The following is a 13870-nucleotide window of genomic DNA, read 5'->3' on the forward strand; positions in this document are numbered from 1 at the left end:
GATATATTAGGGCTGTCATCGATTAAAAAAATTAACTAAAAAAATTACATATATGACAGACTCTCCTTTAGTTAGGATAGATCAAGACATATATACAAACTCTCCTTTAGTTAGGATAGACATAGACACATAGACGCCTCATTGAGCAGGTTGGTCCGTTGCTGCGATACGTTAACCTGTCCGCCAATATGGATGTGGCAGATCTGCCCGTAAACTAATACAAGCAGGCCGTTTTTAGCTGTGGGCAATGTGGGCGACCGCCCAGGCGCAGTCTCCGTGAGGGCTTTAAGTTAATGCCTCTTATACACCCATTCACACCACACTAATTATCTGGGAAACAAAGCTACACTTTGCCACATCCAAAATGGCGGCCGCCACCGAAAGTAAACAAAACCGTGTTAATTGCATAATTTTTTTAACGCGTTAATTCTTTAAAATTAATCGACAAAATTAACGCGTTAATTTTGACAGCACTAATATATAATATATATATATATATAATACTTTATTTATCCCAAGCTGGGAAATTATAGTGCAGCAGCAGCATTACACAAAGTGACAGTGAAAACATAAGAATAAAAATATACTATGAAGCAAACAACATACATAATAACAAATAAAATATCAAAAAAGCAATAGTAAATACGATAAAATAAATATATTGTACAGAGGTATAACAGCAGTTGGCAGTGTTATATTACAAAGTAGGGAGAAATGGAGGTGACGTGATGTAGATTATGACCAGCTGTTTTATACAGTGTATGCATGTGGCAGGAAAGATTTCTGTATCTGTCCCTTCGACAGCAGCCTGTGGGAGAAGCTGTTCCGCTGTCTGCCACTGTGGGTGGAGAGGATGCTGCTCATTGTCCATGATGGAGATAGTTTATTCAGCGTCCTCCTCTCCACCACAGTCTCAGAGACTCAGTCTCAGTCCAAAAGAACAGAGCCAGCCTTCTTGATGATCTTTCAAGTCTGTTGGTGTCGCTGGCTCTGATGCTGCTGCCCCACAAACAAACAGCAAAAGAATATTGCACTGGCAACAAAAGACTGGTGAAGATCTCCAACATCTTGCTGCACACTTGAAGGATCTCAGCTTCTCAGGAAGTAGAGTCTGCTCATCCCTTCCTGTACACACCTCGTGTTAGATTTCTGTCCAGTCTGTTTCGATCACCACTCCGAGGTATTTGTAGTCCTCCACCTCCTCCCCTCTGATCCTTAGTGGCTGTGAAGGCGTCTTCTCCCCTGAAGTCATCACCATCTCTCTGGTCTTGTTGATGTTCACCTCAGTGGTTCTGTTCGGACCCTCTACAAACTGTCTATCAGTGGTCCCTGTACTCCCCACTCCTCACCATGCTCCTATACAGCCTATACCAACTGCCCAGACGGACAACTGTGGCCGGCCTGTCAAGTAGTAGTAATCCAGGAGATCACTGCGTCGTCAACACCCATCACCCGCAGCTTCTCACCCAGTAGCAGAGGCTGAATGTGTTGAAAGCACTGAGAAATCAAAGAATGTGATCCTCACGTGCCTCCCCCACCATCCAGATGCATATGGGCGCGTTGCAGAGGTAAATGATGGCGTCATCGACTCCTAAAGGGGCTGATAGGCAAACTGCAGGGGGTCCAGAAAGGAGCCCGTCTCTCCAGGACTTTCATCACATGGGTGTGAGGGCGATGGTCTGTAGTCCGTGGTTCGGATGGCCTCGGCTTCTTGGGGACTGGAACCAGGCAGGACATCTTCCACAGCTTTGGGATCTTCTCTGACTCAGGTCAGGTTAACAGATCAGTAAGGAGACAGCGGCTAGCACAGGTCTTCAGGATCCTAGGAGTGATGCCATCAGGGCCTGCTGCCTTTCGCTGGTTCAGTCTTTCCAGCTGCCTCTTTACCTGGCCTGTAGTCACCGTTGGGTGGTTGATGTTTTGTGTCCTCAGTGGGGGGGGGGTGAGAGGGGGGGCAGATGGGGAGGTGATGTGCAGGGGAATGCTGGGGTGTTTCCAGCCTTTGGGACAGTGTGGGTGTGTGGGGGGCAGGGGGTGTCTGAGAGGTGGCAGGAGGTGAGCTAAACCTGTTAAAAAACTGGTTGAACTGGTTTGCTCTGTCCAGGCTCCCTGATGTCTGCCTGTCCTTCCCCTTCATCCCGTGAGTGCTTCATTCCCGTCCACACATCCTTTCACTGTTTTGTTGGAGTTTGGCTTCCAGCTTCCCCTGTAGTTCTCCTTGCTTGTCCTCAGCATATCTCGGAGTTTGTGCTGCACTTTCCTCTGCTCCTCTCTGTCTCCAGACCTGAAGTCCTTTTCTTCTCGTTCAGAAGTGCCTTCAGGCGCTGGTGATCCAGGGCTGTTGTTGGAGAAGCAACAACGGTCCGGGCGGCATGGTGGTGTCCTCACAGAATCTGATGTACCCAGCAATGCAGTCAGTCATGTCATCAATGTCCTCCCCATGTGGCCTCACAGAGTACATCCCAGTCTGTCGACTCAAAGCAGTCCTGCAGTGCTTCTGTGGCCTCAGTGTCCACTTCCTCACTGTCCTGGTTGTGTTTAGGTTGTCTTCTCACTAGAGGGACATACCTGGGAGTCATCATGACCAAGTTGTGGTCTGACTGCCGAGAGAGACTATGAACCGGAACATGGTCACCATTACAGGATCGATGGAAAACATCAAGAACAACCAGGATATGGGCTACATCATGGAGAAGCTGACAGTTATGCAAAGGCAAATGGATCGTTTTGGAGACCAAGCTGGCTAAGAGAGCCTGTAGCAGATAACGAAGCTACGGGGCCCCAAGACCAACAAATTCCAATCTTATCTTGACCTCCCCACACCTGCAGAGCCTTGGCCAAGGCCTCTGCTGGAATAACAACTCCCCCGGAAGATCACTACAGCGAGACGCTCTTTGCCCTACTACCCCATCTCCCACTGACACTTGTTGACTGTTCTGCCATGGCCTGATCAAGGCTGTCTCCATAGCAACTGCCATGCCATCGCCATAACATCTGCAGATTGAGACTCCACGATTACAGACAGGGCGGGACACGTCTCCAGGCTTACGCACACATGCACAGACTTACAGATATGCTTTCACTGTCCTACCCCCATCCCCCCGCCTTCACCGCTTGTTCCCCCCAGCCTGACAAGGCGGGTCTGTGACCAGCGCCTCCTGGCTGCAGGACCGGATGGCTGCGTGTCTGGGCTGGGACTACTCAAACCACCCATCCCCTATCCCCTGGTTGCTAGTGATGTGTCTCATGTTGTAGAGTGTACTGTATATGTGCTATAACTGCTGAGGTGTTTTTGTCCTGCCCCCAGATTGTTCTCCTGACTTCAGGAGTACAGTCTGTGGGTTGTTCTTTTTTTCTCCTCCCCTCTCCCCATGTTGTATCCCCTTTTCTTCTTCTTCCTTTGGCTACCAGACCCTGTCCTGTCTCCCCCACTTGTCTTATTACATGTATTACTGTATGGACAGACTGGTTTGAAATTTCGTTGTACTGTACTTGTACTGTTACAATGACAAAATAAAGCCCCTGATTGATTGATTTGGTTATTAGTGGCTAATGCTAATTGCTAGCGTTGACGTGCTAGCAATTACTATTTGCACTAATTTTAGCATTGGCTGCTAATGTTAGCAGTTAGCATGTCTTTACAGCTAAGGCTAATGTGCTAGCTGCTCTGCTGTCTCTGTCGGCCATTTTACACAGACAAGTTCAAATGAAGCCAATAACTGCTCAAATGGCCACTGGGCTTCTGCAACTGTTGTCAGTTGGAACGGCAGTTGAAAATCCTGACAGAGAGAGAGGGAAAATGCTGAGACCAGCCCTCGAAGAGGAGGGCTCTATGGCCAAACCGTATTTCCAATCATTGAACCGACATAACTGGGGGCATCGCATGCCCTTCCTGATCGTTTTACATAGTTATTTTGTGTCGATAAATGAAGAAACGTGCCCTCAGGAGCAAGAGAGAGAAACGTTACTTCTGCCTTCCTTAAGAAAATTTCCCTCCTTTTTTAACATGGGAGTGAATGAGGCTGAGGATGGGAGTACTCGATCAGTTGGCCTGTATGGAGCCAAAACTATAAAAGAGACAGCTTCAACAGTGTTATCACTGCGATCACCTCGAATTTTCCTACATTTGAGGGGATAATCATGTCTGTAGTGGGGCATTTGAGGCCACGGTAGTCGAATACGTTTTATTTTTTCACTGATTTTTCTCCCTGCTCCTCACTCAAGCTGATGATGTCATCCACTCTAGCTCAAACATTCCGCCACATACACACCCATTATAAACCCAGAAATTTGACTAAAAACCTGCTCAACTTTGAGCCTTGATAGTTTAAAAACGGTAAAAGCTGTCGATGAGTGTCGTGAATCCCTGAAGATAAGGGAAGCATACCTCCGTTTTAAAGTTCAAATGCAGTCTCTCGGTTAAAGTATGCCAGAGCAGTTCATTGTTGAAAATGTCTGTTGAAATGTACTTTTTTTCAGGCCTCCCCAGTCATTCCCTATGGGAAATTTTTCGCAGTTTTTCCAGAATAAATTCGCGAAAAACACGCGAATCTCTTAGAAAAGTAATAGCACTCGATTCGGGATCAAGACGCACGTTTTGATATATAATTTGTTGGGGTCCTCTCATGGCACAAAAGAGCTTGCTAGCTCTGGGAGTAGTTGACGAGTGTCGTAGGCACTCCCGCAGAAATTTTGAGAGTGACGAGTGGGCTGTTGCCGGGGGTCTGTATTCAAAAAGCACACGTCAAATAGTAATTTTTAACATGTTTATTTAGACACAGGAGCAATTACCATGTCTTTAATTTTTAGTGGCTTAGTGATAGATAGATAGATAGATAGATAGATAGATAGATAGATAGATAGATCAAAGGTATATACAGAAAATTGGCAGTGTTAATATTTACAAAGTAGGGAGAAATGTGAGGTGACTGTAGATTATGACCTAGCTGTTATTATACAGTGTGATGGCATGTGGCAGGAAAGATTTCCTGTATCTGTCCCTTCGACAGCGGAGCTGTAGCAGCCTGTGGGAGAAGCTGCTCCGCTGTCTGTCCACTGTGTGGTGGAGAGGATGCTGCTCATTGTCCATGATGGAGAATAGTTTATTCAGCGTCCTCCTCTCCACCACAGTCTCAAGAGACTCAAGTCTCAGTCCAAGAACAGAGCCAGCCTTCTTGATGATCTTTTCAAGTCTGTTGGTGTCACTGGCTCTGATGCTGCTGCCCCAACAAACAGCAGCAAAGAAGATTGCACTGGCAACAAAAGACTGGTAGAAGATCTCCAACATCTTGCTGCACACGTTGAAGGATCTCAGCTTCCTCAGGAAGTAGAGTCTGCTCATCCGCTTCTTGTACACAGCCTCGGTGTTAGATTTTCAGTCCAGTCTGTTGTCGATCACCACTCCGAGGTATTTGTAGTCCTCCACCTCCTCCACAACCTCCCCTCTGATCCTTAGTGGCTGTGAAGGCGTCTTCTTCCTCCTGAAGTCAATCACCATCTCTCTGGTCTTGTTGATGTTCAGCCTCAGGTGGTTCTGTTCGGACCACTCTACAAATCTGTCTATCAGTGTCCTGTACTCCCCCTCCTCTCCATCTCCTATACACCCGACAACAGCTGAGTCATCAGAGAACTTCTGCAGGTGACATGACTCAGAGTTGTGCTTAAAGTCGGTGGTGTATAAGGTGAAGAGGAAGGGAGAAAGCACAGTCCCCTGTGGAGCTCCTGTATCACTGACCACCACATCAGACAGCCCACTGCCCAGACGGACAAACTGTGGCCGGCCTGTCAAGTAGTCAGTAATCCAGGAGATCACTGCGTCGTCAACACCCATCACCCGCAGCTTCTCACCCAGTAGCAGAGGCTGAATGGTGTTGAAAGCACTGGAGAAATCAAAGAATGTGATCCTCACTGTGCCTCCCCCACCATCCAGATGCATATGGGCTCGTTGCAGCAGGTAAATGACGGCGTCATCGACTCCTAAATGGGGCTGATAGGCAAACTGCAGGGGGTCCAGAAACGTCCTCACCTGTGGCCTCAGCTGGGCTAGGACCAGTCTCTCCAGGACTTTCATCACATGGGATGTGAGGGCGATTGGTCTGTAGTCCGCTGGTTCGGATGGCCTCGGCTTCTTGGGGACTGGAACCAGGCAGGACGTCTTCCACAGCATCGGGACCTTCTCCTGACTCAGGCTCAGGTTGAACAGATGTCTCAGTACAGGAGACAGCTGGCTAGCACAGGTCTTCAGGATCCTAGGAGTGATGCCATCAGGGCCTGCTGCCTTTCGCTGGTTCAGTCTTTCCAGCTGTCTCTTTACCTGGCCTGTAGTCACCGTTGGGTGGTTGATGTTTGTGTCCTCAGTGGGGGGAGGTGAGGAGGGGGGGCAGATGGGGAGGTGATGTGCAGGGGAATGCTGAGGGGTGTTTCCAGCCATTTGGGACAGTGTAGGTGTGTGGGGGGCAGGGGGTGTCTGAGAGGTGGCAGGAGGTGAGCTAAACCTGTTAAAAAACTGGTTGAACTGGTTTGCTCTGTCCAGGCTCCCTGATGTCTGCCTGTCCTTCCCCTTCATCCCTGTGATGTGCTTCATTCCCGTCCACACATCCTTTACACTGTTCTGTTGGAGTTTGGCTTCCAGCTTCCTCCTGTAGTTCTCCTTGCTTGTCCTCAGCATATCTCGGAGTTTGTGCTGCACTTTCCTCTGCTCCTCTCTGTCTCCAGACCTGAAAGTCCTTTTCTTCTCGTTCAGAAGTGCCTTCAGGACGCTGGTGATCCAGGGCTTGTTGTTGGAGAAGCAACATACGGTCCGGGCGGGCATGGTGGTGTCCTCACAGAATCTGATGTACCCAGCAATGCAGTCAGTCATGTCATCAATGTCCTCCCCATGTGGCTCACAGAGTACATCCCAGTCTGTCGACTCAAAGCAGTCCTGCAGTGCTTCTGTGGCCTCATGTGTCCATTTCCTCACTGTCCTGGTGTGTTTAGGTTGTCTTCTCACCAGAGGGACATACCTGGGAGTCATCATGACCAAGTTGTGGTCTGATCTGCCGAGGGGGGGAGGGCTGTGACGTCATATGCATCACTGGCGTTGGCATAGAGAAGATCCAGTGTTTTATTGTCTCTGGTGGGGCAGTCGATATACTGGTGAAAGTTATTTAAAGTATTGTTCAGTGAGGCATGATTAAAATCACCTGTAATAACCATGAATGCATCCAGGTGTTCAGTCAGTAGTTTAGCGGCGGTGGAGCTGATGACTTCACAGGCTGCTGCTGCATCAGCTGACGGGGGGGATGTAAACAGCGACAACAATGGTGGACGTGAACTCCCTCGGTAGATAATACGGGCGCATTCCCACAGCCAGCAGTTCAATGTCCGGGTTACAGAGACGTTCCTTCACCTTCACATGTCCGGGATTGCACCACCTCTCGCTCACATACAAAGCAAGTCCGCCGCCCTTCTTCTTCTGACATTTGGAAAAGTCTTTGTCTCCCCGTATCAGACTGTAGCCTGGAACCTCAACGCTGCTGTCCGGGATGTGCGAGTGCAGCCATGTCTCACTGAAGCAAAAGATGCTGCACTCACGGTATTCCCTCTGGGTCTTCACTAGCGCTGCCAGTTCGTCCGTTTTATTCCACAGAGACCTCACGTTTCCCGTTATGATCGCCGGGACTGCTGGTTTGTGTCTTCTCCTGTTTTCCCTCCGTTTGGCTCCAGACCTGCAACCCCGGCGTCTCCTCCGTAACTCCTGCGGGACCACAGGCCTGTGTCCCGGCAGCAGCACAGGTTTACGCAGCGCAATCAGCTGCTCGCGGGTGTAAACAATGCTCCCACTACTGCCGGTGGCAAAGTTCCCAAATACAAAGGGCAGGGAAAATAACAGAAAAACACGTAAAAAGGTAACAAAAGTACGTCCAGCCATTGTCGCAACTCTTATGAACAGGTTGTGACTGATCAGGAAAAACAGACAAATTAACGAACCGACAAATAAATGAAAGTTTAAAAAACACGACGGGAGCTGCGGCCACAGGCTGCCGCCTCGCACAGCGCCAGGTGACGAAAACTCACCTGATTTAAAACATGGGTTTTAAATCTGAGGGGAATAAAAAATGTATGGATATCATAATATTGATAATGATAGTGTGATAGTTTAGGCACTATTACCAATGCTATTAACAATGAATCAGCCATGCCCTCCAAATTCTGATCATCAGCACACCTGGGTAAGGGCAGATTTGGATAGCTCAGAAAGTTGTGGTGCATGCGGAGTCAACTTCTCTCTTTTTTTTTCTTTCTAAGAGAAAATATAAGAGAATATTGCTGCATGAGACCCATTGTACGCACTGAGATGAGATGGACTGTGGTTACGTCTGTGATAAAGCATGAGAGGAAACAAAGATACATTTCTTACTGGAGCAGAAAAAAAGTTCAGTGTAGGCTTGTGAGCAAACTTTCAAAATGTTTTGAAGAGGAGCTTCTAGTCGACTTCTACCAATTATTATTTTGCAAATCAGAATAAAAATGATCTATAATGAAACATTCAGTAACCAGTGTTTAGCCCCAGGCAGCAGTGGTTGTAGGTGGGAAGGTGAGGGAACCTCTGCATGTATGCTTCATCACTGTCATGTGAAAACAAGTGGCTGATTAGTGTGACATGTGGATGTCGACCTCCTCTTCATGTCAGCAGAAATGTATTATTAATGGGAAGACATAATATTTTGGAGGGAACATACTCAGAAATTGAAAATAAGTAAGAGAGCCTTTTTACTGAGATGTTCGGTAAAGGTAACTTCTCTAACTGGACTTTTCGGCTCTTCCCATTGGGGGCTTCAGCTTGACCAATGACATTTCAACCCCCTAATATCATTTTGATAACACAAACTCTGGCCTGCACTGCCACTGTGCTACCAAGGTGCTGTGGGTGCTAGTGAGAGAAATTGGCTGTTAAATAGAGAGTTGACGGGCCAAGGCTCTGACTTATTGCTTCCCCAAAACAAACTGCTATTACCTTGGAAAAACTGAGTGCCCTTTATTGATGTGTGCTGACAGAGTGGAACCCAAGTTCACAGATTGTCTTTTGAGTGTCTGTGCCTTTCGGTGTGCTTGTCATTTTCACTTTGTGGTTGCATGGCTTCCTCCCTCTCCTGCTATCTAGATAACGGCTTTCATGCCATAAAAGTGTGATTCGCTTTGTCAAATCCTCTGCGACACACACCCACATGCACACACATAAGACAGCCACAATGGGACTTTCTTGGTGCCTCTGTCGGTGCAATAATATTCCTTTGCTGATGAGATGGCAAGGGAAAAGAGAGAGAGACAAATTGAAATAGAAAGGAGAGAAAATTAGCTGTTCTAGACATTTGGGAAAGTTCTTAACAGAACACTGTTTTATGTCTGATAGCTGATGGGAACCCTGATGTTATAAGTGTAACAATGGTAAAGACAACTCTAATGATGTAACATTTAGAAAACATTTTTCACCTCCAGTCTGAAACATGAAGTCATGTAAATGCAAAACATATGACAAAATAAATATGTACAAAGTCAGGCATGTAGGATGATGAACATGACGCAGTGAACTGCATCATCCTGTTATCAATGATAAAAAGAAGTGTGTGTGATTGTAGTGGTTTGTTTCTTTTCTTGCTTGCCACGTTGACAGTTACTTGACCTAGACAAACATCCAAATTTGAAAAAGGAGAAAAGACTGTCGTGAACTGTTGACATATATGAAGACTGATGACGCCCTTCCAGTTTACTTTAATGAAGCCAAAGTATCCCAGTTACAGGTGCTGCCATTTTGTTTTCATTGTTTGGAGTCTGCGCAGTACTGATCAGGGTTGGAGTGATGCTATTGTGGTCCCACTCAGCAGTCAGTCATTATGTTTATTATGTTCCTTTGTATAGATGGTAAATGAACTGGACTTTTATAGTTCCTTTCTAGTCTTCCAACCACTCAAGGCACTTTCATACACTGATGGCATTAGCTGCCATTCAAGGTGCCAGCTGCTCATCAGTTTGAGGAGCTAACCATTCATATACATTCACATACTGATGGCACAGCCTTCAGGAGCAATGGCAGTATCTTGCTCAAGGACACTTCAACATGGAGGAGCCAGGTTCAAACCACCAATCGTCTGATTAGTGGACGACCCGCTCTACCTCCTAAGCCATAGCATCAAACAACTAATTTAACCAATCATAGCATAAAAATTAACATGTGAACAAACATCAGTGTGATAAGAACAATCTAAAATAATCTCTTTGAAATCTTTGGAATCCAATCAGAAGATCAGCGGTTTAATCCCCGGTGCGATCCCCTCCAGTCTGCATGTCGAAGTGTCTTGGGCACTGAACCCCAAATTGCTCCTGAAGGCTGTGTCATCAGTGTACAGTATGAATGTGTATGAATGGGTGAATGAGATATGTGGTGTGAAAAGGCTTTGAATGGTCGGAAGACTAGAAAGGTGTTATATAAGTACAGTACCACGGATGGATTACAAGAACTTCAGTTTTGTCTGAATTTAACATAATAAGTATAACTGGGTATCATCGGCATAACAATGAAAGTTAATGAAGTTATTCCCAATAATGTTGCCTAGAAGGTATAAGAATATGAATATGTAAAGGTGAACAAAATTGGTCACAACACAGGACCTTGTGGACCTCTGTGACTAACTTTGATGTGCATGGAGGATTTATCATTAACATAAACAAACTGAGATTAATCAATTACCAGTGATTTTTTTTTTTTTGCCAATGTTCAAGTCTATGTAATAAAATTTAGTCAATACTATCAAATCATTTACACAAAGTAGGCTGTACAAAGTGTCGTCAAAACATGTTTAGGGCAAGAGTTTTGTCATAATCACTATCTAGTGGAGGTGTTTTTTCCCGCTGTCAGATGCTCTTAGAAAACAAACGGGCACTTTACCTATAAAGCATATTGAAAACTTTAAAGGAAACTACCAAACCCAAAATGATGATGATGATGATAAACACCTTTCAAAAGACAGTTACTAAGTTCTTTACAATAAAACAAACCACAATAACAATAAGTTAAAAGAAAAATTCAATCAAAAATCTATAAAAAATTAAAATGATGATGATGATGATGATGATGATGATGATGATGTTGATGTTGGTGGTCTGTGTCTTCTTTCAGTGTCTGGCTGTGTGGGAGTCATTCCTCCTGTCTCAGAGAGTGGAGCCAGCTGAGCAGAAGGATGTGGAAGACACCTCTTAAAGTGTGTGGATGACCGAACATGGAGATGGCACACAGCCCCTGTCCAACAAATCTAAAATATATAAGACTTTGAACCGAGGTCCACATATGCAAACATGCATCGTGTACAAAACAAGCACACTCTGTCTCTTTTTCTGTCTGTCTAACCAAAGACGTTAATTAATCCTAATCTCAGCATTCCAGTGATGATTGTGCATCACTAAAACCAACACTGTGATCCAAATATCCACAGATAGTGTTTACACACCACTATGTGCATTGCCAAAAGTTAAAGGAAGACTCCTGTCTCTTCAGGTTCCAGTCTGCTGTTTTGTGGTGCGTTATTTTTCATAGATATCGTAACTGTAGACAACATAGTAACACTTTGGATGGAATCCAGTGTGGATGAAAAACAGCTGTGTCCAGGTTCAGGGGATGCCTCCTTGAAAGTATGGTGAATGCTAAGGCGTGGCATCATCAGAAGCTTTTGCCCCTCACCTCAGAAGTCAAAACTAATGAATCACGTCTTCAACTCCAATTAGAATTTTCCAGGAAGTGGCACTCAGATAACAGAGTAGTAAATTATAGTACACACTCTGATACAGTCTGATATTTGAGACCATAGAGAGAAGAATTGGAGATAAACATGAAAAGGCTGCTGCTTTACAGTAACCTTACCACATCAACAAATCTGAAGTTACTTGTTAGCCACTCAAGAGGCAGCAGAGGAAGCCGCCATGAACAAACAGAATGTCATTTGTACAATGTAGTTTAAGATTAGTCTGTGTGAGTCGGGTTCAAATCAGTTTAGTTCAAACAAATCACACATTTTCATTTGTTCCAACAAGATATGAACTTTTGTAGACTTCAAAAGATGACACCCCTGAAGTGAGACACAGCTACTAAAACCAATCTACTGCATCATACCCATGTCATGGAACCATGTTACTGACCATAACCTTCCAACCCTTAACTACATGATAGCATTTTAGCATTTTAGCCATGATCACTGTTTGTTTTGTTGTTGTAAATTTGATGGCATTCATTTAGTGACATGAATCTAAGAGACACTTCCTGATCCTGTTGTGATCCTGTTAACAGTAGTTAGTTCTAGAAAAAGTGGACTGAGTTTTGACTGATTTTTTGTTCGCTGTTTTCTGGACAGTATCCTTAAGACCTGGTTTTAGTAAGTTGTACGACCAAAGTCAAAGACATCTCTAATTCCAGGATGAGACTACAAGACATCAGCCTGATAATAATCTGATCCAACACATGTTGTTTTCAGGGACATCCCCTGGATATCCTCCCAACATGGGCACAGAGAGTGTGTGTGCTTCAATTTTATACTACAGTACATTGTAGGGCTACAAGTAACAACAATCAACATAATCGATTAATCAAGAAAATAATTCGCTGATTAATCACTTAGTAGTTTGGTCTTTAGAATGTCACACGTACTCAAATCTCTTGTTTTGCCCACAACCCAAAGATCTTCAAGCTACTGTCAGAGAGGACCAAAGAAACCAGTAAATCCAAAATTAGAATTTGGACATGTTATCTTAAATAATGAAAAATACATTAATCAATTATCAGTATAGTTGTCAATTATTTTACCCCTCTTGGGTCTGAGAAATGGCCCTATGAATTGTTATTGCAGTCGTTGGGGATTGCTCCAACCTCAGAGAGTTAATAGTTGACATCTAATCAATGCCTCAACTGGTCCTTACAGTGTCTGCATAAACATGCACTCACATTTGTAACAAAGTGATGTGATTTAAAGTCGGTCTTATGAGAATTAACATGCTGTGATTGGTTGAGGGTCTGACATGCCAATGCAGCCAAGTCACAACAGCAGGAGCTTTTGTTGCTTCGCACAGTGATCCTTCTTAGATATTGTGTAGTCTGAATGTGGAAGGTAAATGATCAAGCTTTCAATGAATATGCCTTTGACTGAATGCAAGTTCAGGTCTTGTGTCTGTCATGTATTTTCTCATTAATTAACTGAAGAAGAATCTGCAGATTTATGCAAAGAGAGCACACCAAAAAGTCACATTTCACACATTTCATTAGAAATTAGCTGACAAAATGCATTAAACTGAGATTATCTCAGATGAGTTTGTAGATATGTGAGATCAGAATGAGAACACAGCACACTTTGAGCAGAGAAGCCTTACACTCTTTCTGAAATTCTCTCAAGTGAATTTTGTTGTTTGCGCAGATGGAGATTTCATGTTTACACGTCTGATGAAGACTAGATACAATATCTGCGATGTCTTTCTAAAACAATGCTTAAGTAATCTTTTTATACTGATATCACCTTCTTTTCTCTCTTTTTTGCTTTTATCATTAATGAATGTAAAAGAAAAAAGTCTGAATAAAATAGATTTTGAGATGTGACATAATAAAGACAGATATAACACTATGAACTCTTTGAGTTTCTCTTTGTTGACTCTAAAGGCAGAAGTGATGTGAAAAGTTGTTCGATGTCTCTCACATCAGCTTTTCGCAGGCTGTTTGTCCACAATATCATTTGTCTTCTCCGCTGTCAAAGTGTCTGACAAAGTTCTGCTCCTCGACAGGTAAAACAGCTCTGTTCAACACTTGAGCAGTCATTATTGCTATCGACTGAGAGCAAAAAGCCCTGCTTGTTTT

At 44.5% G+C, this 13870-nt stretch overlaps 1 protein-coding gene across 1 annotated transcript in view; it reads left to right on the top strand.

Moving 5' to 3' along the window:
* Positions 1-13644, top strand: part of snx7 (sorting nexin 7) — a 55220-nt gene extending 41576 nt beyond the window's left edge. The window contains exon 9 of the mRNA XM_019258423.2: positions 11159-13644. Coding sequence (XP_019113968.1) covers positions 11159-11239 — 81 coding nt within the window. The 3' untranslated portion in view covers positions 11240-13644. The remainder of the gene's footprint in view (positions 1-11158) is intronic.
* The last annotated feature ends 226 nt before the right edge of the window (positions 13645-13870 follow it).

Source organism: Larimichthys crocea, unplaced genomic scaffold (assembly GCF_000972845.2).
Source record: "Larimichthys crocea isolate SSNF unplaced genomic scaffold, L_crocea_2.0 scaffold234, whole genome shotgun sequence".
Taxonomy (NCBI): domain Eukaryota; kingdom Metazoa; phylum Chordata; class Actinopteri; family Sciaenidae; genus Larimichthys; species Larimichthys crocea.